The 23,479-nt window shown below is 38.7% G+C and overlaps 1 protein-coding gene across 1 annotated transcript in view; it reads left to right on the top strand.

Annotated features, from left to right (window-relative positions):
* LOC149470068 (mast cell protease 1A-like) overlaps window positions 1-23,479 on the top strand; it is a 54,140-nt gene that overhangs the window by 4,705 nt on the left and 25,956 nt on the right. The window contains exons 2-3 of the mRNA XM_089667143.1: window positions 7,762-7,906; window positions 21,781-21,919. Coding sequence (XP_089523269.1) covers window positions 7,762-7,906; window positions 21,781-21,919 — 284 coding nt within the window. The remainder of the gene's footprint in view (window positions 1-7,761; window positions 7,907-21,780; window positions 21,920-23,479) is intronic.

The raw sequence follows: 23,479 nt of genomic DNA, 5'->3' as shown, positions 1-23,479 counted from the left end.
CCTCCTAAAGTCTGAAGGACATTAAACTGGCCCTTTGTTTAGAAAGTTTGGAGACCCCTGCTTTAGAGCAAGGATTCTCAACCAGCATTCCATGGAACCCTAGGGTTCCTCTACAGCAGTCTTTTTCAACCAGGGTACCCAGATACCCTGGGGTGCCTTTAGGCATCTTGAAGGGTGCCTTGGCAAAATGCCTACAAATTGCCCAAAAAGCCAGCCAGTAGGTGGATCAAGCCTGCCTTTTAGTACACAAAGCCACAGGTTTTCATTTCATTTACAACCTTGTAGCTGTCAGCATCCTAACAACCAATGACATCATCAGGTGATAAGGAGGGCGTTGAGTGCCTGCATAGCATCCTTGTTTTCCCATCCCCTGCCCATTAGCACTGGGGTCACATTAGCTGAGTAAGGGAGAGAAACTGAGGGAGAAACACTGGAATACTAGTCAGTACCAGTGTGCATAGGTATATTTGCCCTCAAAAGGATTTACACCACCCCCCTTCCTGATCAGGCCATTTTTTGTGTTACGGTGCTGTGTTAATGTAACTGACAATTACGCGGTCATGCAATGCTGTACATATATGAAATTTATGTCCTTTTTTCCCACAAATATAGCTTCCTTTTGGTGGCTTTTGATCACCTCTGCATTTTTTATTCCTTGCACTATAAAAAAAGAGAGACCGACAATTTTACAAAAAAAAAACCCAATATTTTCAGTCATTAATTTATGCCAAAATGTATTCTGCTCCATGTTTTTGCTAAAAAAAAATCCCAATACATGTAAATAAATTGGTTTACGTGAAAGTTATAGCGTCTACAAATGGCAGTATATATACTGGGATTTTTATTATACTAGTAATGCGGGACTGCGGTGGGCATTCTGACACTGACTGACACTGACTAACTGCTGCTGACATCTCCAGTGACACTAATAAAGTGATCAGAAAAAAAAACACACTGACACTGTACTAATGACACTGGGCAGGAAGGGGTTAATATCTGCGGCAATCAAAGGGTTAACTGTGTGCTGTATTGTTTACACACAGACCTCTGCTCTGTCAGTGTTCTTTTGACCTTCACCGGGTCTCAGAGGGAAGTCTCCGGTCGGGACACGGTGATCGACGGTTTAGACATTAATAACACACAGTTATTAATGTCTAAACTGCTGGCAACAAAAGTGAGTACACCCCTAAGTGGAAATGTCCAAATTGGGCCCACTTAGCCATTTTCCCTCCCCGGTGTCATGTGACTCATTAGTGTTACAAGGTCTCAGGTGTGAATGGGGAACAGATGTGTTAAATTTCACTCTCTCATACTGGTCACTGGAAGTTCAACATGGCACCTCATGGCAAAGATCTCTGTGGTACTGAAACTTTACCCCGAGCTACACTCGGGAATACCGCCAGGGAGGTTAATTGATTGCCGACCACTCTATAGCAGAAATACTGCTGCAGGGCGGCACGGGTGCGCAAAATCACGTATGTATATTCGCGGCTCAATCACCAGGTAATTACTCGCCAGCCCCTGGTGATTTCCGAAGATCTTAGATGAGGAGGACTGTTTTGTTTTTGTTCTCCTCACTGTCAGCTTGGGCACATGCTCTGGATAGCTGTGCACAGCACAGCCATCAAAAGCAGTGTGACTGGGGATGTCAGTGACACCAAGTCAGTTCCCCCCAGTGTCAGAATGTCCCCCGCAGTCCCGCTATAAGTCGCTGATCACCGCCATTACTAGTATATTACTAGTAAAAAAAATTTTAAAAATCCAAGTATATATACTGCCATTTGTAAACGCTTTAACTGTCATGTAAACCAATTAGTTTACACATATTGAGATTTTTTTTTTAGAAAGACATGTAGCAGAATACATTTGTGGCCTAAATTTATGATGAAATTAGATTTTTTAACTTTTTCACTGGACACGTTTAATAAAAAAAAGTCAAAAATATTGTTATTTTCTCATAATTGTTGGTCTTTTTTTTTTAGCGCACAAAAAATAAAAAAAAACGCACAGGCAATCAAATACCACTGAAAGAAAGCTCAATTAGTGGGGAAAAAGGGATGTAAATTTCATTTGGATGCAGTGATTTGCCAGTTAACCTCTTCATGCTGGCCGAACGCAAATGTGCTGCCTCTCGGCGTCTGGGCCTAGACGCCGAGCCGCTGCACATTTGCGTTCTGTTAAAAAAGAACATATGTGCTGACAGCACGTGCCCTGCGCGTTCCCAGCACGCATGTCTGGTACTCATGGAAAGGTCCCGATCTCCTCTTTCGACTGGGACCTTTCTCGATCATGTGACCGCTGTGACACGCCATCATGGCGTGTAACATGACTCTAAACCTCGCCCTGCCTTCTGAAACCCTTAAAGTGCTAGGAGGCGCTGGCACCAAGAGGATAAAATAACGCAGCGCCGTAAAGCAAAAAATTACCTGATCAGGAAGGGGGGTAAATCCTCAGGAGGGCAGGTGGTTAAAGAGAACAGTTTTCAGGGATCATCTAAAGATGGATAGATTAGGAGACAGTCGAACAGATTGGGGTAGGGAGTTCCATAGGATGGGAGAAGCTCGGGAGAAGTCCTGGAGGCGAGCATGGGAGGAGGTGACATGGGAACTAGAAAGCAGAAGGTCTTTTGAGATATTTTGAGACCAGGATGGTGATGTAGCTGGAGGCAGAGTTGTGGATGGCTTTGTAAGTTGTTGTTAGTATTTTGAATTTCATTCGTTGGGCGAGTGGAAGCCAGTGGAGGGATTGGCAGAGAGGGGTAGCAGACACTGAACAGTTGGTAAGGTGGATAAACCTGGCAGCAGTATTCATGATGGACTGGAGGGGGCATAGACTATGTAAAGGTAAGCCAATGAGGAGGGGGAGTTGCAGTCGTCGAGGCGAGAGACAACCAGGGAGTGAATAAGGAGGAAATTGATGGGGTGAGCTGAGGAGCACTATAGTCCATTTAACATGATTTCCTATGGGACACGTTCACATCTCTGCGTTTTCACCCGGTGCGTTTTTTGGAAAGGGTCAGGGACTTTTTTAAATGCAAAAAGTTGCATTTTTGGTTCTATAGACCTCAATGGAAATGTTGCAAAAAAAGCATGTAGTGCATTTTTGCCACGATTTTGATGCTTTTTGAGTTTTAATTTGCCTAGCAGCAAGAATTTTTTTTTAAATGCAAATGCATCAAAAATGCAGCAAACACGCATGTGCAAAAACGCACTGCAGAAACAGATCAAACGCAAACTGCATAGGTGTGGTGTTAGGTGTTATGACTCCTCATGCTTGTTTCAGACCAGTGTCTCAAAACACTGAAACTGCACACAGCCAGGCATCTAGCATTTTAAGAGAGGGTGGGCAGAGGCCCCCATATTTCTCTTGCTACAAGCTCACTTTTGCTAGCTTGTATTTAGAGTAGGAGAGAAAACCATTAAATAACAAATCCAATGTTGGAGTCAATATTAACAGCATTTTTCCAGATATGTATAACACAAGTATTTGGATATTAATTGTATGGATTAAAACAATATTTAAAAATTGCAAATATTCAATAGAGAAGATGGGACTTTCAGTAAAAATATGAAATTAAAATTATATAACTTTTTAATATGTTTGGTATTCATGTTCATGCACCCTGAAAGTCCCATCTTCTGTATTGAATATTCACAATTTTAAGGGATGTGGTGCAATAGTCATATCTAGTCGCTTGCTCGCCACTTCACTATTACTAATGTTTAAACATTATTGTACATTAACCACTTGAGCTCCTGAGGATTTACCCCCCTTAATGACCAGGCCTCTTTTTGCTACTCAGCGCTGCACTAATTCAACTGATAATTGTGTTGTCATGCAATGCTGCACCCAAACGAAATTTATGTCCTTTTTTTCACACAAATAGAGCTTTCTTTTGGTGGTATTTGATCACCTGTGCGCTTTTTATTTTTCACGCTATAAACAAAAAAAGGCCAAAAATTTTGAAGAAAAACAATATTTTTTACTTTCAGCTATAAAAAATATATAGTAAACTCAAAGTTAGTTATAAATTTCGGCCAAAATGTATTCTGCTACATGTTTTTGGTAAACAAAATCCCAATAAGTGTATATAGATTGCTTTGTGTGAAAGTTATAGCATCTACAAACTATGGTATAGATACTGCAATTTACGCCATTTTTTTGCTATACAGCGCTGCGCTAGTTTAATGGACAATTGCGCGGTCATGCAATACGGTACATAAATGAAATTTACATCCTTTTTTTTCCCACAAATTGAGCTTTCTTTCGGTGGTATTTGATCGCCTGTTCGGTTTTTATTTTTTGTGCTATAAAAAAAAAAGGCTGACAATTTTGAGGAAAAAAACAGTATTTTGGAGTTTTTGCTATAAAACATGTCCAGTAAAAAAAAAATGTAAAAATCAAATTTAGTCATAAATTTCTGCCAAAATGCATTCTGCGACATGTCTTTGCTAAAAAAAAACCCCAATGCGTGTAAATTAATTGGTTTACGCGAAAGTTATAGCGTTTACAAATGGCGAGAAAGATACTGAGATTTTTAGTTTTTTTTTATACTAATAATGGCGGCGATCAGCAACTTATGGTGGCGATCAGTGACTTATGGAAGCGATCAGCGACTTATGGCGGGACTGCGGTGGACATTCTGACATTGGGAGGTACTGACTTGGGGTCACTGTCATCCCCAGTGACACCAATACAGTGATCAGTGCAAAAAAAAAAACACTAACACTGTATTAATGGCACTGGAGAGGAAGGGGTTAAGTTTATTATTCAGGGAAAGGGTTAACTGTGTGAGGGGAGTGTTTTACTAGGGGGCGGGGGTGTGTACTGCAGGCAACACCGCTGATCTGGAGAGAGAAACTCTTCTGTCCCGATCAGCGTGTCCTGGAGCTGTCAGATAACTGACAGAAAGCACAGCTGCTGCAGCTGTGCTCCCTGTCAGCGATTGCCGCCGATCGCCAGGACATAGCCGGTAATGTCCGGCTGTGACCCGGCGACTGACATCCGTGGCTGTGATCGCGGGACAGGTAGGGCGGTGGTGCGCCTCGCGCGCACCCCATACTTGTTTTCAAAACACACGTTTTCAAACGTGGTTTTGCCCAGCCGTGCCACCGTGCCGCCCTGCCGCCGTATTTATACAGTGGCTGGGCAGCATGTGGTTAAAGTCTACAGATCTCAACAACCAGTGGACAAACAAACAATCAGAGGATTTAGCATAGCAAGAGCCAACTCTTAGGCTCCAAGCACACTGGGTGTTTTAATAACGCTGGCAGTGTTAGCTGTGTAAAGTCAGGATAAAAACGTCAGTTTTTCAGTGTTTTAAGCGTTTTTGCATTAGCGTTTAGCCGTGTTTTGTTGCATTTTTCTGAGTTTGCATTTTTAAGCATTTTTTTACACTAAAAAAAGGTCAAAAAGCTCCAGTTTGCCGTATTTTGTGATGTTTTACCATGTTTTTCAGAGTTAGAGTATTTTTACAGTTAAAAACTCTGCTAGTTTTGGGCTCTTTTTCCAGCCAAAAAATGCTGATTACAGTCTACGTGTGCATGGGGAGTTTACTGGCTGTAGAAAAAAATGCCAAAAGCCAAAAACAGCCGCTGTAAAAATGTCCCGTGTGCATGAGGACTTAGGCTAGGTTCACAGCTCTGCAGTGCTTTTTGTGGTGCATCTTGCATTTTTGCACATGTGTTTTTGCCACATTTTTGATGTGTTTTGCGTTTTTTTGGTACTGTGCAGAATAAAACACAAACCTCATCAAAAACGCATCACAAATGCGTCAAAGACGCATCAAAAATGCATACAAAATGCACTATATGCTTTTCTGCAGCATCTCCAATGAAGTCTATACAACCAAAAATGCAACGTTTTGCATTTAAAAAAGTCCTTGACCCTTTCCAAAAAACGCACTAGGTGAAAACGCAGAGATGTGAACCTGTCCCGTAGGAAATCATGTTAAATGGACTGTACTGAGTTTCTGCAAAAAGCTGCGGAAAACGCTTAGGTGTTAACCTAGACTAAGGGTAGCTTTAGACTTGCATGTAAATCTCCCTTTCCTCTGAAGTCTGCTTCTGGATCACGCTGCAAAGACAACTGACAGGTGGTGAGGGAGAGATATGACACCTTCTCATGGCCTGTTTTAACCCCATTTTTGCCGAAAAATGTGCCACAACCTCATGCATTGCACATGGTTGTAGGGACGTTAGCTGTGCATCCCCATTTGCTTGACTGTGTAGCATTCAGTGAGTGGCTAACCATTGGGTGAACTTTGCCGTGGCCGTGAAGCATCGATGTCGCTGCATGTGAACATCCGCATCTGTGGCCTATTGCAGCTTAAGATGGGAGGGGGTGACCAAAAAGTATTTACAACAGCGCATTTTTGTGCCCCCCCCCCAAAAAAAAAGTCTAAATGAAGCCTTAAATTTCATTTAAGTATAAGTATAGTTTAACCACCTCCGCCCCACATCATAACAGAAATACTGATACAGGGTGGCACAGGTGCGCAAAATCATATATATATACGTGATTTTGTAGTTCTGGGTAGGGTGGATCCTACCCCCGCCGTCATTCGTGGCCGTGTCTGTCAATCACTGGGTTCCTGCCGGTGATTCCCCGCCGGCACCCGGCAATCGCCGAGTATTACCATCAGGGGAGAGACCTGTGTATAAACAATACAGATCTCTTCTGTCAGCTCCTGCACACTGCATTGCATGGCTCTGCATAGCAGAGCCATACAAAGCTGTGTGCCTACAGTGTAAAGCACAAACACAGCACACTGTAAAACAGCATACAGTTAACCCTTTGATCGGCCCACATGTTAATCCCTTCCTGCCCAGTGCCATTAGTACAGTGTCAGTGTTTTTTATTAGCACTGATCACTGTATTGGTGTCACTGGGGATGTTAGTGACACCAAGTCAGTTCCTCCCAGTGTCAGTCCCGCTATAAGTCACTGATCACCGCCATTACTAGTGAAAAAAAAGAAAAACAAATTCCAGTATACTGTATATACCTCCATTTGCAAACACTATAACTTTCATGTAAACCAATTAATTTACATGTATTGGGATTTTTTTTAGCAAAGACGTAGCAGAATACATTTTGGCCTAAATTTATGATGAAATTTGAGCTGTTTTATAGCAAAATGTAAAAAAAAAAAATTCTCAAAAAGTAAAAAATATTGTTTTTTTTTCTTCAAACTTATTGGTCTTTTTTTGTTTATAGCGCAAAAAATAAAAACCGCAGAGGTGATCAAATACCACTGAAAGAAAGATCTATTGTGGGGGAAAAAAGGATTTAAATTTCATTTGGGTTGCATGATCGGGCAATAGTCAGTTAAAGTAACGCAGTACTATATCGCAAAAAATGGTCTGATCAGGAAGGGGGGTAAATCCTCTGGAGGGCAAGTGGTTAATGAAGCCTTAAACTTCATTAAAGTATCTCCATTGAAGAGGTAAATAATAACGTATTTAAGTTCATTTTAATGATACAAGTTGATTGACTTGTCAAAAAGGGATTGAGAATCTTCACTCATAAAGTAAGAGAATTAACCAACCATGTAAAAGTCTTGTTTGCTTTTTACATTTGCAGCAATTTCCTTTTTTGTGATTGGAAAATTGAAATTTTGTCTTAATTTACGAACAAAGATTCTCAACCCTTTTAGTAAACCAGTCTCATTGATTTGCATGTCAGAAGTGCCGATAACCCAACTACTAAAGAACTTAAATTTCCTAAAATTGCGTGATGACAACTTCCAATGTATTATGCAGGGAAGCTCCGCCATACGATTATTGGAGGTCAAGAGGCAGAACCACATTCACGGCCTTACATGGCATATTTACAAATTGGTGGGTTCGCTTGTGGAGGCTCGCTTATTGATCCAAGATGGGTGTTATCTGCAGCCCACTGTCATGGGTAAGTGACAGCATACTATCCTCACATTATTATCCAGTGTAAAATACATAGGGTTCAAATGCTTATATGGAAAGCGCTTTATGGGGCATATTTGTAAAGCACTGAATGTGACATTTAGCCTGGGTTCACACTGATGCTGTGCGGAATTCGCAGCGGTTTCTGTGTGAATTCCGCACCGCATCACAATCACACCCCATTCATGTGAACCCCTGCGGGTGTGTATGTTAAGTTGATAACACCCCGATATTGGTTCACAAACACTGTGCAATGTGCAGAATCAGATCGCATGGGCGTGAACAGGGGAGAACTGATCATTTGGAAACTCGGGCACTGCCCGAGGGCCCGGGGTCAGTAGGGGGCCCCATGAGATGCCCCTGGCACCTTTTTCAAAGGCTTTTTTGAGTTTGGGCAAGGACACAGGGGCCCCATGATCACCTATTGCCCAGGGGCCCCATGAGTTGTCAGTCCACCCCTGGGCATAAATACCCATGCAATTCAATTCTAGTGCGGACCAAAGAAAGGGTTCTCCACCTTTTTGCTGCAGATGCGGTTAGCTCTGGTGAGTTCATTTAATCTCCTTTGGTGGTGGATTTTTCACAATTGGTTCAAGTCACTGAAGATCTATATATATATATTTTTTTGGACACTAATATATATTTTTTTGGACCCTAATTTATGTTTGGTCACTATAATTATTTATTTAAAACACTAAATTTTTTTTGGATGATGATATACACCTTTGTATAAGTTTGTTATTAGCGCATACCTTTTTAATTAGGATTATTGTTGCCAAAATTTATTTTGGGTGGGACATGCTTCTGACACTTTGGGGTTTTTTTGTAAATGGCGCTTTTTTCTTTTTTAATTTGGTATACAAAATGTATGGCTCAAATCACAACGCACAGAATTCACATGTGATTTGCACAGGAATGTGGTGCAGTTCCAGAGCGAATCACATGTGATATGTCGCACTGCATCAGTGTGAACCCAGGCTTACTGAATATTCACTGCAGGTGAATTCTTCACTGTAGTTTACATCATATGCACCAGAAAGATACACCTGCACTGAAAGTTTGCGAATGTCAGAAATATATCGATTGCTGTCACAATTAACAAATTTGGGCTTACATGCATTTAACTAGTTCAGTCATTAGATCAATTGTTTTTATTGTCTCCACCTCTTCAGTCTCCGCCGGAATCACTAGCCTTCTGAACGACATATCAGACTGGATGTCATTCCACTTCCTCAAATTAAACCTTGCAAAACCGAGCTCCTGGTTTTCCCCCCAGCCCGCGCCCCCCCCTGCCCTCTCCATCACGACCAACAACGCCACCATCAGCCCCACTCCGCAAGCCAAAGTACTAGGTGTCATTCTATACTCCAGTCTGTCTTTCCAGCCCCAGGTCCAATCGCTGACAAATTCATGCAGGCTCCACCTCCGCAATATCTCCAAAACACATCCGTTCCTAACCCCAGACACTACTAAGCAACTCATTCACTCCCTTATTATCTCACGACTTGACTACTGTAATTCCCTCCTCACCGGCTTACCTCATCACAGGCTTTCCCCGCTTCAGTCTATCCTGAACTCTGCGGCCAGACTTATCCACCTTACTAACCGCTCCGTATCCGGGACCACCCTCTGCCAATCCCTCCAATGGCTTCCGATTGCTTAATGCATAAAATTCAAAATATTAACATTAACCAACAAAGCTGTTCATAACACTGCCCCAAACTACATCACCGACCTGATATCCATCTACCACCCAAAACGTACTCTCCGCTCCTCTCAAGACCTCCTTCTCTCCAGTTCCCTGGTCTCCTCCTCCCATGCCCATCTCCAGGACTTCTCCAGAGCTTCCCCCATCCTCTGGAACTTACTACCCCAATCCATAAGACTCTCACCTTCCCTCCTCACCTTCAGGCGCACCCTGAAAGCCCATCTCTTCAGAGAAGCCTACCCCACCCTCACCTTATTTGCTGATCTCCTCCGCTCTTCCCACCACTCCATCCCCCATAGCTATTTCCTCCTGTACCACTCTCCTCTCCCTCCTAGATTGTAAGCTCCAAGGAGCAGGGCCCTCAAACCTCTCGTGTATTATATTGTTACTGTACTGTGTCTTGTACTGTCTGCCATTATAATGTACAGCGCTGAGCAAACTGGCGCTATATAAATACTGTATAATAATAATAATAATAATTCTTTGTTCTCAAGTGAAAAAATTCTTCATTTTTGGCCATGAAATTTCTTTAATTCCAAGAACACATATTTTCTGAAAGTAGAGGGCCTGTAGAGTAAAAAGATAGTTGCGATTTTTTATGTTGCCTGATATTTGTGCAACTGTTTATTAAATGCAAATTTTCAGCAAAAAATATAATACCATGAATTTTAGTGCAAACACACACCATATAATACCCACTTTTGTGGTAAAATATAAAAGATGAGGTTGCATCAAGATACCTTACATGCCAAGACCATGCACCTGTGACATCGCAAAAAACTATGCCACCCAAAAATCTTCATAGGTGTCACTCTAAAAGCCTTTCCAGCTCATCAATTTAGACTTAACCAAGAGGTCTTGTGGTAAAATGATTGCCACACATGTGGTGCAATCACGGTTTACATATGTATCTGCACCCTGTTTATATATGTCTGTGGAGCAACAGGGGTTATGGGATGTTCTATGAAGAAGTTACCGAAGAATGTTCTATAAAGAATTTCCAGAATGTTCTACAAAAAAAGTTCCACAATGTTTTATGAAAAAGTTGTATGAAAAATGTTCGGGAGGAATGTTCTATCAAGAACTTCTGGAATGTTTTGTGGAAAATGTTCCAGAACAATGTTCTATACATTCTGGAACATTCTATGAAAAATGTTCAAGAAAGCTCTATAAAAGTGTTCTATGAACAAGTTCTAGAAGAATGTTCTATGAAAAATGTTCCATAATGTTCTATGAAGAACTTCCGTAAAGTTCTATGAAAATGTTCCGGAAGAATGTTCTATAAATAAATTCAAGAATGTTCTATGAAGAATGTTCTATGAAAAATGTTCTATCAAGAACTTCCAGAATGTTTTGTGAAAAATATTCTGGAAAGTTCTGTGGATAATGTTCCGAAATGTTCTATGAAGAAGTTGTGGAAGAATGTTCTATGAAAAATGTTCCAAAATGTTCTATGAAAAATGTTCCAGAGGAATGTACTATAAGGAACTTCTGGAATGTTCTATGAAAAATGTTCTTGAATGTTCTATGAAAAACGTTCCAGAATGTTCTATGAAGAAGTTCCAGAAGAATGTTCTATGAAGAAGTTCCAGAAGAATGTTCTATGAAAAATGTTCCAGAAGAATGTTCTATAAGGAACTTCTGGAATGTTCTTTGAAAAATGTTCTATGGAAAATGTTCTGAAATGTTCTTTAAAGAAGTTCTATGAAGTTCTAGAAGAATGTTCTATCAAGATATTCCAGAATGTTCTATGAAAAATGAAAAAGCTCCTGTAGAATGTTATATGAACATTTTTTCGGAATGTTCTATGAAGAAGTTCCAGTAGAATGTTCTATGAAAAATGATCCAGAATGTTCTATTAAAAATGTCCCGGAATGTTCTATGAAAAATGTTCTAGAAGAATGTTTTGTGAAGAACTTTCAAAATGTTCTATGAAGAGGTTCTGGAAGAATGTTCTATGAAAAATGTTCTAAAAGAATGCACTATGAAGACGTTCTTTGAAGAAGTTCCAGAAGACTGTTCTATAAAGAAATTCCAGAATGTTCAATGAAAAATATTCCAGAGGAATGTTCTATGAAGAACTTCTGGAATGTTCTATGAAAAATATTCTGGAATGTTTTATGAAAAATGTTATGTATGGTTAGCACTTCCTCCTGGCAGTACTAGGGTCGTTGGTTTGAATCCCAACCACGGCACCACCTGCCTGGAGTTTGCATGTTCTCCCTGTGCCTGCGTGGGTTTCCTCCGGGTACTTCAGTTTCCACCTACACTCCAAAGACATGCTGGTAGGTGAATTGGATCCTGTCTAAATTGTCCCTAGTATGTGTATGTATGAATGTGAGTTAGGGACCTTAGATTGTACGCTCCTTGAGGGTTAGGGACTGATGTGAATGTACAATATATATGTAAAGCGCTGCATAAATTGACAGCTCTATATAAGTACCTGAAATAAATAATAAATAAATTATGTAGGAATGTTCTATAAAAAATGTTTTTAAATATTCTATCAGAAATGTTCTATGAAGAACTTCTGAAATGTTGCATGAAAAATGTTCTGGAATGTTCTATGGAAAATGTTCCAGAATGTTCTATGAAGAAGTTTTAGGAAAATGTTCTATGAAAAAAGTTCTAGAATGTTGTATGAAAAAGGTTCCAAAAGAATGTTCTATAAAGAAAATCTGAAATGTCCTATGCAGAAGTTCTGAAAAAGTGTTCTATGAAAAATGTTCCAGATTAATGTTCTATGAAGAACTTCCAGAATGTTCCATGAAGAAGTTCTATTAAGAAGTTCCAAAAAAATGTTCTACAAAGTAATTCCAGAATGTTCTATGAAAAATGTTTCAAAATGTTCTATGAAGAAGTTTCTAGGAAAATGTTCTATGAAAAAAGTTCTAGAATGTTCTATGGAAAAGGTTCCAAAAGAATGTTCTATAAAGAAAATCTGAAATGTCCTATGCAGAAGTTCTGAAAAAAATGTTCTATGAAAAAATATTCCAGATTAATGTTCTAAGATGTTTATGTTCCATAAAGAAGTTCTATTAAGAAATTCCAGAGGAATGTTCTATGAAAAATGTTCTAGAGGAATGTTCTATGAAGAAGTTTCGGAATGTTCTATGAAGTTCTATGAATAAGTTCCGGAAGAATGTTCTATAAATTCCAAAATGTTCTAGAAAAAATGTTCTGGAATGTTCTATGAAGTTCCAGAATAATTTTTATGAAAAATGTTCCAGAGGAAAGTTCTATGAAGAACTTCCAGAGTGTTTTGTGAAGAAGTTCCGGAAGAATGTTCTATGAAGATGTTCTATGAAGACATTCTGGAAGAATGTTCTATCAAAAAATTCCAGAATGTAATAAGAAAAATGCTCCAGGATGGTCTATGAACAAGTTCTGGAAGAATGTTCTATGAAAAATGTTCCAGAATGTTCTATGAAAAATGTTATGGCATGTTCTATGAAGAAGTTCCAGTAGAATGTTCTATAAAAAATTGTCTGGAAAAATGTTCTATGAAGAACTTCTGGAATGTTCTATGAAAAATGTTCTGGAATGTTCTATGAAAAATGTTCCAGAATGTTTTATGAAAAATGTTCCATCGGAATGTTGTAGGAAAAATGATCCTGAATGTTCTATGAAAATTGTTCGATTAAAATTTTTTCTGAAATGTTCTGTGAAAAATGTTCCAGAGGAATGTTCTATGAAGAACTTTCAGAATGTTCTATGAAGACGTTCTGGAAGAATGTTCTATGAAAAATTTCCAAAAGAATGTTCTAAGAACTTACGGAAAATTCTATAAAAAAAGTTCCAAAATGTTTTATAAAAAATGTTCGAGGAATGTTCTATAAAGAACTTCCAAAATATTCTATGAAATATGTTCCAGAAGAATGTTTTATGAAAAATGTTCTGGAGGAATTCCGAAACATTTTACATAGAACATTCTGTTCCAGAGGAATTCTTCCAGAACTTTTTCATAGAACTTCTTCATAAACATTCTTCTGGAACATTTTTCATAGAACAAAATTCTTCCAGTACTTCATAGAACATTCAGAAAATTCTTTATAGAACATTCTTTAGGAACTTCTTCACAGAACATTCTGGAACATTCTTCTGCAACATTTTTCATAGAACATTCTTCTAGAATATTTTTCATAGAATATTATTCTTGGACTTCATAGAACATTTTTCATAGAACATTCTTCTGGTACTTCTTCATAGAACATTCTGGAAATTTTTTTCATAAAACACTCCAGATAATATTTTATAGGACATTCTGGAAGTTCTTCGTAGAACATTCCCACAGAACATTTTTCATAGAACATTCATCTGGAACTTCATAGAACATTATGAAAGATTTTTCCTGGAACATTCTGGAATTTCTTTATAGAACATTCTTCTGGAACTTCTTCATAGAAAATTCCAGAAGTTCCTCTTAAAACATTCTTCTGAAACATTTCTCATATAACATTCCTGCACATTTTTCAGAGAACAATATTCCGAAATATTTTTTCTATAACATTCCTCCAGAACATTTTTCATAGAACATTCTTCTAGAACATTTTTCATAGAATGTTCTTCCAGAACATTTTTCATAGAACATTCTGAAAGTTCCTCATAGAACATTCTTCTTGAACATTTTTCTTGGAACATTCCCCTGGAACATTTTTCATAGAACATTCTTCAGGAACATTTTTCATAGAACATTCTGGAAGTTCCTCATAGAACATTCCTGTAGAACATTTTCATAGTACATTCCGGAATATTTTTCATAGAACATTCTTCCGGAACTTCTATATAGAACATTATGGAACATTTTTCATAGAAAATTCTTCCCGGACATTTTGCATAGATCATTCTTCTGGAACATTTTTCATAGATCATTCTGGAAGTTAATCATAGATCATTCCTCTGAAACATTTTTAATAGAACATTCTTACAGAACTTTTTCATAGAACATTCCAGAACATTTTTCATAGAACATGCTTCTGGTACTTTTTCATAAAACATTCTGGAACATTTTTCTTAGAACACTCTGGAATTTGTGCATGGAACATTGTTCCAAAACATTTTTCATAAAACATTCTTCTGGAACATTTTTCATGAAATATTCTCAAAGTTCTTCATAGAATATTCCTCCAGAACATTTTTCATACAACAATCCGGAACATTTTTTTATTGAAGATTCTTTCAGAACTTCTTCAGAGAACATTACAAAACATTTTTCATAGAACATTCTCGAAGTTCTTCATAGAACATTCCTCTGGAACATTTTTCATAGAACATTCTGGAACATTTTTCATTGAACATTCTTCCATAACTTCTTCAGAGAACTATCTAAAACATTTTTCATAGAACTTTCTGGAAGTTCTTTACAACATTTTTCATATATTTCAAAACATTTTTCATAGAAAATTCTTCTGGAACATTTTTCATAGAATATTCTTGGACTTCATGGAACAGTCTGGAACATTTTTTATAGAACATTCTTCTGGTACGTCTTCATAGAACATTCTGGAACATTTTTCACAAAATACTCCAGATAATTTTTCATAGAATATTCTGGAATTTCATTACAGAACATTCTTCCAGAACTTCTTTATAGAACTTCTTCATAGAACATTCTTCCGGAACATTTTTCATAAATAATTCTTCTGGAACATTTTTCATAGAATATTCTGGATGTTCTTCATACAACATTCCCATGGAACATTTTTCATAGAAAATTCCGGAACATTTTTCATAGGACATTAATCCAGAACTTCAAAGAACATTATGGAACATTTTTCCTAGAACATTCTGGAATTTATTTATAGAACATTTTTCCTTCATAGAAAATTCCAGAAGTTCCTCTTAGAACATTCTTCTGGAACATTTTTCATAGAACATTCCTTCTGAACATTTTTCATAGAACATTCTTCCAAAACTTCTTCATAGACTTTCATAGAACATTCTTCAGTAACATTTTTCATAGAACATTCCTTCTGAACATTTTTCATAGAACATTCTTCCAAAACTTCTTCATAGACTTTCATAGAACATTCTTCAGTAACATTTTTCATAGAACATTCCTCTGAACATTTTTCATTGATCATTCTTCCAGAACGTCTTCAGAGAACACTCCAAAACATTTTTCATAGAACATTCTTCTGGAACATTTTTCATAGAACTTTTTTCCAAAACTCCTTCATAGACTTTCATAGAACATTCTTCAGTAACATTTTTCATAGAACATTCCTCCGAACATTTTTAATAGAACATTCCGAAACATTTTTCATTGAACATTCTTCCAGAACTTCTTCAGAGAACACTCCAAAACATTTTTCATAGAACATTCTGATAGTTCTTCATAGAACATTCCTCTGGAACATTTTCCATTGAACATTCCGGAATATTTTTTCATACGACATTCCTCCAGAAAATTTTTCATAGAACATTCTGGAATTTCTTTATAGAATATTCTTCTGGAACTTCTTCATAGAACATTTTGGAAGTTCCTCATAGAAAATTCCTCCAGAACATTTTTCATAGAATATTTCAGAATATTTTTCATAGAACATTCCTCCGGAACATTTTTCATAGAACATTCTGCAAATGCTTTAAAATGGCAACCAAAACCTGAAAGACATGGAAGAAAGCAAAAAACTACCATTCGAATGGATAGAAGAATAGCCAAAATGGCAAGGACTCAGCCAACAATCAGCTCCAGGAAGATCAAAGAAGGTGTAAAGTTACCTGTGAGTACTGTTACAATTAGAAGACGCCTATGTGAAGCCAAGCTATCTGCAAGAAGCCCCCGCAAGGTCCCACTGTTGAAAAAAAGACGTGCTGAAGAGGTTACAATTTGCCAAAGAGCACACTGACTGGCCTAAAGAGAAATGGCACAACATTTTGTGGACTGATGAAAGTAAGATTGTTCTTTTTGGGTCTAGTGGCCGGAGACAGTTTGTCAGACGACCCCCAAACACTGAATTCAAGCCACAGTACACTGTGAAGACAGTGAAGCATGGTTGCGCAAGGATCATGATATGGGGATGTTTCTCATACTACGGTGTTGGGCCTATTTATCGCATACCAGGGATCATGGATCAGTTTGAATACATCAGAATACTTGAAGAGGTCATGTTGCCTTATGCTGAAGAGGAAATGCACTTGAAATGGGTGTTCCAACAAGACAACGACCCCAAACACACCAGTAAACGTACAATATCTTGGTTCCAGACCAACAAGATTGACGTTATGGAGTGGCCAGCCCAATCCCCGGATCTTAATCCAATAGAAAACTTGTGGGGTGACATCAAAAATGCAGTTTCTGAGGCAAAACCAAGAAATAGAGAAGAACTGTGGAATGTAGTCCATCCATTCTGGGCTGGAATACCTGTTCCCAGGTGCCAGAAGTTGGTTGACTCCGTGCAACACAGATGTACAGCAGTTCTCAGAAACAGTGCTTATACAACTAAATATTAAGTGATTCAAAGGAAAGCAAAATCTTCAAACATTTTTCAGTTTATATAGTGAATGTTTGAGTTTGTAAAGAAGAATACAAACACTGCTATTTTTTTGAACAGTCTAATATTCACTTTTCTTCAATTTTTTTAGAGGAACAACACAAATTTGATATATATTTTTCTTCATGTTTTGATTTGGAATAGAATGTGTAGTGTTTCCAATGCATTTATGTGTATGGAAATAAAAGCTATTAGAAGGATTTTGAGCTTTATTCACTTTTTTCAACACACTGCTATTATTTTGAACACAACTGTATATGTAAAGAACTGTGTGCATTGATGGTGCTAAGTATCTGTAATAAATAAATAATAATAACCTGACATTAATTATGTTGTTTTCCATGTATCTAATGAAATTCTATTTCTTTGTACTTGGCTCAGACTTTTCCTCTGTGGTGAATTGTGTTTTGTGGAACTGCAAGCACTGATGTGAACTATGACACTGACAACCATATCACCTACGTTCTGTGCGGTTTGGATGCAGAAAAAAGCAACTGAAACGCATGTAGTGTGAACTGGCCCTTAATACATTTTGGTGTATTGCCACCCATTCATTTAGGTTCCCTTAATGCAACGCAGCACAGCATCGGGAAATTGTGATTCTAGCCTTAGATAAATGAAGGATAGTATGCATTCATGTAATTAAGATGCAATGGAGTTGATTTACAAAAGGCCAATAGACTGCATATTAAGGTGTCAACAAAGATCCATTATCTCCTGCGCTCAAGGACTCAGATCAAACAGGCGTTAGTGACAAGCAGCGTGTTGTGTATTCCTCCACTGGTGATCAGAGGTTGTGCAGCTCTATCATGAAGCTGGGGAAGCTTAATAAAACTGTAGAGGAAGATGAAAGAAAGAGCGCACAAACCTTGCGCATTACCTCAATAAATAGTGACTAATTTTATTAATAAGGAAATATACTCACAAAATGATTGTATAACAGGCATAAGTAACCATAATCCAAACAGGGTTACAGGTAAATCAAAAAGGGGGGGTATGAAGTCTAACGCGTTTCGAAGGGTGCTCCCTTCTTCATCAGAGCTGGTAAAAAACAAATGCATATACAAATACAAATTCCCCTCAAACTAATAACATAAATCATGATGGTATAACAGGTGGTGATACTGTTAACTGAACGTAGCAATACACATGAAAATACTCATGGTAATATGTATAGTAATAATAGTAATCATAATGTAAAAAGTCACATACAGAAAAAGTGTATATATAGAAAACGTAAAAAAAAAAAAAAAAAAAAAAAAAAACCCACATCTTTCCATATACATACACATATATACACACACACACTCAGAGAGAGAGAGAGAGAGAATCCACAGAATAAACATGTATACATATATATGTGTGTAAATGCAAAAGCACAAGTGCTATTTAAAATTTTAAAAACAGAATACGTTCATTTCATTCTGTGTGGTATAAAATAGTGTATGTTATTATAATAATAGATACCTGGGTTTGGCAGATAGAAACTTCAGTATGGCAGAATTCCCATGTGCAATTCATTGTGAGTAGCACTCCACTTACAAGTGTTGTAGTGCCCCACAATGCTACTCTGTCCCACTTTTAGGGCCGGTTCACACTATAGAAACGCAGTCCAAATGCATTCCGGATGCGTTTTCGCATGCGTGTTTTTGACGCATTCCAGTGTGTTTTTGATACGTTCCAGTTCATTTTTTCCCCCTCTCTTTTTCTTCAAGATAAATAGGGACATGTGCATTCCAGTTCCCCTTTTTATGCGTTTTGTTGAGTTCCTGTGTGTTTTTGATGCGTTTTACCACGTTCTAGTACAGTTCTGTGCAGAACAAATGCAGCCTGTTCTACTATGACATTGACAACCATATAACCTACTTTCTGTGCATTTTGGATGCAGAAAAAAAGCAACTGAAACGCATGTAGTGTGAACTGGCCCTTAGAACATTTTGGTGTATTGCCACCCATTCATTTAGGTTCCCTTAATGCAACGCAGCACAGCATCGGGAAATTGTAATTCTAGCCTTAGATAAATGAAGGATAGTATGCATTCATGTGACTAAGATGCAATGGGGTTAATTTACTAATGGTCAATAGACTGTACTTTGCAAGACAATTTTCCCCAGATCTTAGTGAATGCAGCAAAGCTCTCCTGTTTTCATCAGCCAATCATATGCAAGCAAACATCTTTTTTTATATCTTCCTTGCACAGGATTGGGTATTTTACAAAGTGAAACTTCACCACACTCACTAAGGTTTAGGGTAAATTTCCTTGCAAGGTGCAACTTCCTTTCAAAAGGAACAGCCTTTAGCAGATCAAACCCAATGCACACGGTTGCAATGCAGTGGCGTTGTTTTTAGGGGTTAGTAGATGCTATCTGCCTGTATCCGGGGTGATCATCCATCCCTAACTGCAGTAACAGCCTAATGTGTGGATACGCATGAACAGCTGCTCCTCCTCTTCTTCAATTGTCCACATCTTATCTCCTGATAAGACAGACTGAACCTGTAGCCATTCTGCACATGCTCAGTTTAGTGTGTATTGCTAGAGAGGTTTGTTTTTTTTCTTGGGAGAGTGCATGTGATCAGCACAGGGCCAATTAGCACTGTCCAGACAGAGGTCAGGGGTTTTGCATCCTCCTAGAGCAGAAAGAAAACTCCTCCAAGCTTTAACCAGTGCTCTGCTGAACACTGATAGAAGTCACAAGACTGCACTGCTGATGAGAAAAGGTATTTAGCAGTTTATATTTACTAAAATAATTGCACTTCCATTTTTCTGTGAACTGTGGGAGACCAGATATAGTGAATGCAGAGTCCTGGGTTTAGTAACACTTTAACCAGTGCTCTGCTGGACACTGATAGAAGTCACAAGACTGCTCTAACTGCTGATGAGAAAAGGTATTTAGCAGTTTATATTTACTAAAGTAATTGTATTTCTATGTTCTGTGTACTGTGGGAGACCAGATATAGTGAATGCAGGGTCCTGGGTTTAGTAACATTTTAACCAGTGCTCCACTGGACACTGATAGAAACCACAAGCCTTTTCTAACTGCTGATGAGAAAAGGTATTTAGCAGTCTTTATTTACTAAAATAATTGCATTTCCATGTTGTGTGCACTGTGGGAGACCAGACATAGTGAATGCAGGGTCCTGGGTTCAGTAACACTTTAACCAGTGCTCTGCTGGACACCGACAGGAACCACAAGCCTTTTATAACTGCTGATGAGAAAAGGTGTATAGCAGTCTTTATTTACTAAAATAATTGCATTTCCATGTTCTGTGTACTGTGGAAGACCAGATATAGTGAATGCAGGGTCATGGGTATAGTAACACTTTAAGACTTACTATCTTTTAAGACTTGTCATCTATTAAAACATTCTTTCTGTAGTAATTTCTGTACAATATTTGGCAATCACTGTTTTTGCCTCCATAGTAAGTTATAGAGTTATAAATAGTAATTTATAAATTGTTATAAAGGTTAGATGATATCTTTCAAGTATAGTTATCAGTACTGTTATTACAAATACTCAGTAGATAATAACAAGCAAGGTATGGCAAAGAACAAATGAATGGAGGGTCTGCATGATTAAGGGGAGAAATAGGTCCAAGAGACAGGTAAATTGTGAGTTTAGGATGTGGAGGTGAAGGTCAGATGAGCAGGGAGAAGACAAAAGGGTTGCTCCTGTGGGGACTGTGGGACTTAAAGCACAACTTTACCCATAACAACTTAACAAAAAATAATGTTCTTCAGCAAGGAACATACATTCCACAGTAATAATTATGCTACCAAAATTACTGTGTGCTGTATATTGCCTCCAGCAATATATATAATGCCATAGGCTGCCATTTTGCCGAAGCCCAAACCCCCTGAGCATAAGTAAATGTTTAGGCTGTCAGCAGATTAACCTCTAGATTTTTGGCAGTACCAAAAAATAGAGAGAAGTGAGCATGTGCAGAGCAGGGTGAGACAGGGCTTTGAACAGTATAGGCACTTGTTTTAAATGTTTTACATAGCTATACCTGCAAAAGGGGCCAGCCTGAAATGATCTAGTCGGACTTAATTCATTTTCTGACTAAAGTTTAATTCTGGAAAGTGCGGAGGGATCATTTTCCCACCACCCTTCATTTTAGGTTTTAAAATTACTTAGCAAGCAAAGGATAAAGGGGCAGGTTACAGGTCAACCTGGTCTACCAGGGGTCAATCTGGTGGGATGGTGCTTCCACTTGGTGGTTCTGGTGGTTCCTTCGGGAGCTAAGTCCCGTGACGTAAAGTTAGAGTATGTGAACCTGGTCTCATGTTCAATGTGGTGGGGTGCAGCTTAGGACAAAGGCTATTCTAGTTTAAATAGTGTGTTTTAAGGACACCCCAAAGCCCCACTTTCCAGTAACATCATCATCATTGCTCAGTGATTGTTACTTATTGTTGCTTTTCTTGTAAATAAAAGGATTCTGTCATCATGTAAGACTCACGCAGTTCCTGCCTTTGATTGAACATAATAAAAGAACCAGGGATTGTTGAATCCTTTAGTCATATTAAACAAAATAAATATATATGTCTGAGCTAAACACTTCATCACCCCCAGAAAGCGTGGTACTGTTTATGCAATCTTAATGAGAAAGAAACCCTATTCAGTTTGATTGACCATGCCGGTGGCTTTGTCTGTACAGGGAAACAACTACAGTTATCCTTGGGGCCCATGATATATCTGAACCTGAAAGTAGTCAACAGATCTTGGGTGTGGAGAGCTATCACGTTCACCCAGAGTATAATCCAGAATTGACAAATAATGACATCATGTTGTTAAAGGTGAGAAGAAAACTTTTATTTTTTAACCACTTGCCCTCCTGAGGATTTACCACCCCCCCCCCCCCCCTTCCTGACCAGGCCATTTTTTGCGTTACGGTGCTGCGTTACTTTAACTGACAATTGCGCAGTCATGCAATACTGCACCCAAATGAAGTTTACGTAGAGCTTTCTTTTGGTGGTATTTGATCGCCTGTGCAGTTTTTAATTTTTTGCGCTATAAAAAAAAAAGACCAATTTTGAGAAAAAAAAAGAATATTTTTGACTTTCTGCTATTAAGCATGGCCAGTAAAAAAATGTAAAAAAATCAAATTTCGTCATAAATGTAGGCCAAAATGTATTCTGCTACTTGTCATTGCTAAAAAAAAAATCCCAATACGTGCAAATTAATTGGTTTACGTGAAAGTTATAGCGTTTACAAATGGTGGTATAGATACTGGTATTTTTTTTTGCTACTAATAATGATGGCGATCAGCGACTTATAGCGGGACTGTGGCGGGCATTCTGACACTGGGGGGAACTGACTTGGTGTCACTGACATCCCCAGTGACACGAATACAGTGATCAGTGCTAATAAAAATCACTGGCACTGTACTAATGGCACTGGGCAGGAAGGGGTTAACATGTGGGGCAATCAAAGGGTTAATTGTGTGCTGTTTTACTGTGTGCTGTGTTAGTGCTTTCAACTGTAAGCACACTGCTTTGCATGGCTCTGCTATGCAGAGCTATGCAAAGCAGTGTGCAGGAACTGGCGGGAGAGAACTGTATTGTTTACACTGGCTGGGACCCTGTGATTGACAGCTGAGGCCACGAGCAGCGGTGTGGGTAGGGCGCGCGCGCACCCCCTGCCCGGAAATGCAAAATCACACATATATATATATGTGATTTTGTGCACCCCTGCCTCCCTGTAGAAGTATATCTGCTATAGGGCAGTGGGAAAGCGGTCAAGTCATAAATTGAGGGACGGGGATGAAGTATTCAGGTATTTTGGGTTATGATGCTGCCTTCAGGAGATTGGACACTGGTAAGGACAGTCCAGTGTAACCCCTCCCACTTTAAGCCTGTCTCAGGTTTTTTGCAGAGCGTCCAAGGAGAAAGAATGTATTCTTTTCTCTAAGAGAAGAAAAACCTTTTCTTAAATAAAGAGTCCTTTTTTTTGTCTAGTACATATTTTCAGTAGATGGAAGAACAGAACAGGTTCATTTTCAGCTTTCAGGGTTGACAGATCCTCAGTATGTTGTACAGTCAGGGGATCATGGGGCCCCTGTGTCCTTGCTCAAACTCAAAAAAGCCTATGAAAAAGGTACCAGGGGCATCTCATGGGGCCCCCTACTGACCCTGGGCCCTCGGGCAGTGCCCGAGTTTCCAAATGGTCAGTCCACCCCTGGTACATAAACAGGTCACCCTTTCGGATGATGTGGGCTCTCCCGGGGCCATGCAGTCTAAGCACTAACTAGTCTTCACCAGAGCTTGTGATGGTGGATATCGGTTTCGTTGAGTGCTAATGCCAGGTCGTGGTCTTCAGGATCACCCCACCAGGAGGTGAACAAGCTGGGGTCTGGT

This window comes from Staurois parvus, unplaced genomic scaffold (genome assembly GCF_062004578.1).
Source record: "Staurois parvus isolate SC_StPar_1 unplaced genomic scaffold, SC_StPar_1.0 ptg000053l, whole genome shotgun sequence".
Taxonomy (NCBI): domain Eukaryota; kingdom Metazoa; phylum Chordata; class Amphibia; order Anura; family Ranidae; genus Staurois; species Staurois parvus.
Note: the sequence above shows the minus strand (reverse complement) of the source record. Positions and strands in the feature narration are given on the sequence as shown.